Source organism: Atta cephalotes (assembly GCF_000143395.1).
Source record: "Atta cephalotes unplaced genomic scaffold scaffold00008, whole genome shotgun sequence".
NCBI classification, from domain to species: Eukaryota; Metazoa; Arthropoda; class Insecta; order Hymenoptera; family Formicidae; genus Atta; species Atta cephalotes.
Window position 1 is genome coordinate 1,231,516 of NW_012130072.1, and position 2,187 is coordinate 1,233,702.

The 2,187-nt window shown below is 37.6% G+C and overlaps 1 protein-coding gene across 1 annotated transcript in view; it reads left to right on the plus strand.

Annotated features, from left to right (window-relative positions):
- The window catches only part of LOC105627080 (probable ATP-dependent RNA helicase CG8611), a 15,131-nt gene extending 13,704 nt beyond the window's left edge, over nucleotides 1-1,427 (plus strand). Inside the window, 1 exon segment of the mRNA XM_012208360.1 lies at nucleotides 1,289-1,427. Coding sequence (XP_012063750.1) covers nucleotides 1,289-1,427 — 139 coding nt within the window.
- The last annotated feature ends 760 nt before the right edge of the window (nucleotides 1,428-2,187 follow it).

Consider the following 2,187-nt stretch of genomic DNA (forward strand, 5'->3'; position numbering starts at 1 on the left):
ACGAGCCAAGTCCTACCACAGGCGCTGTACTTCGTAATTTCTACGCCAACGTCCCTTCTACTTCATGTATCACGTCGTCTACATCACGCGAGTACCTTTCGCGTTTTTACCGAGCTTTATAATTCCTGTGTTCTCCGGCGATCATTTGCCTGCGCTGCCATATTCATGTTTTTCGTCTCTCTTTCTCTTTCTTCCTCTTCCCTTTTACATCTCCTCTACGTGCCCTTTTTTTCGCGTTACGCGCGGCGAATCTTTTTCCCCGAGACCGGCATTACGCATTAACGTGTTTAATGCGATTTGAATGGGCGTGCTTTGGGTGAGCACGACGGGCAACCGACTGGTGCCCTCCGCACGGGGAGAGAACGAGTCAGTTTTAATGGGTGAAAGGCGGGCACTGAGCTGACGGTCCAATGGATCGAGAGACGACTATGGTGTACGCCTCTGTGGGTGCGATTACCTATATGTTTGTGTGCGTATCTTAGCACAAGTGCATTTGCCCATGTATGTGTGTGTGAGATGTAGTTTCACATCGTCCTCCTTACACTTTACTACAGGACCTCTATAAGACCGACGAAAATTTTCAATTTCGGTACTTTGCAGCTGGAAGTGTCATTCTGTGACTTGGACAGATAGAATACAGTCAGTATTTTATATTTATATTTTTTCTCATTTTTTAATTTACAATTATTTAATCGAATACTACTATTTATCTAATTTCAGAAACAGCTTTACTTAAATTAGTCGAATTAAATTATCTAAATTACTTTATTTAAATTTCACTGTTTTTATATATATATTTTTTTTTGTTCATATGAATAATATGATAATTTTGAACGATATTTTTTCATTTTCTTTTTTTGTATTTATATTATATATATTTATTATTTTATATACAATTCTATTGTAATTAAGAAATATGTCGATTACTATTACAAAATTAATAGGGAAACTTATATATGAAGTATCGATTAAAAAGGAATTGCTATTACAGACCATAAAACATGATAATGCGCATTTCGTGCGTGACTCTCAGCGGTGGACAAAAAAGTAGTGGCGAACATGAAATTTGGTACGGCAGTTGGTGGAAGCCCACCTCTGTTCGTCCGCGGGGTGTATCGTCGCGTTTTGATGCGCGCGCGCGTCCTGTTTTCTTTTTTCTTTAACTTTTTTTTGCCTCAATTTCCGATTACCGCGCTCTGTCCTCACCACATGTCGTTTACGTCGAATTATCGAAAATTGCGGGTTAGTCCTAATGTGAGAATTAAAGTGCGGCTACTCTCGCTTCCAGATCTGATGGGGTGCCGCAAAAGAAACAGAGGACCGGAGACGACGATGAAAAAAGAGCAGGGTTGTTGAAGAGGGTCAGAATGCTTAACACCTCCGAATACGATAGCGGCCTCGAACCCCCGAAGAAGCCAAAGAAGTAATCCCCGTGCTTCGTCGGCGATTATACATTAACTCGATTGTACATATTGTAAACAGAAACAGCTATTTCATTCTGTAATTCGCTCCCTGTGAACTTGCATGTTTTTAACCTTGATTTGTAAATGTTTTGTTATAAATATTTTAACCTATAATTTACATTTATTTATTATTTATATTTCCAAATATTCAATAGCTTTCTTTTTAACGTTTTTAATATGAAAAAATATACCATCTCTCTGCAATTTTCTTGCGTCTATTATGACGATTAAATAATATTTGTCATTTTTACTATTTTGAATATTCCGATGGGATTATTTTTTTTTATTAAATATCAGGAATTTTCAGATTTGAATCCTGATATAAATAACATAATAAGCAAGATATAATTTTATATAACGTACGCATTAAAAATTTTATAATTACCTATTTCTTTTTACTTTGCGTTTCTGATGTCATTTAAGATCATTCCTAACGTTTTTCAGTTTTTCTGTAATAGTTACTAATTGGTGGCAAATACGCTGCGGCAAAATGCAGTACGACGGAAAATGTCGGGTTTAGGGAAATTAACTGTAATAATATCGCGCTAATCGCACGGTATGGGCGGTTACGTCGAATACGCTTTCGCGATCACGAGATCGTGCAACGTTTTAACTCCCTTTTTGCTGCCCGACTCCGCTTATCTCATTCTCCTCACGATAATTAGCAATCGCCTTCTGATAGTACATACTTACAAAACCGCCATTTTGCCGGCGTCATAACGAT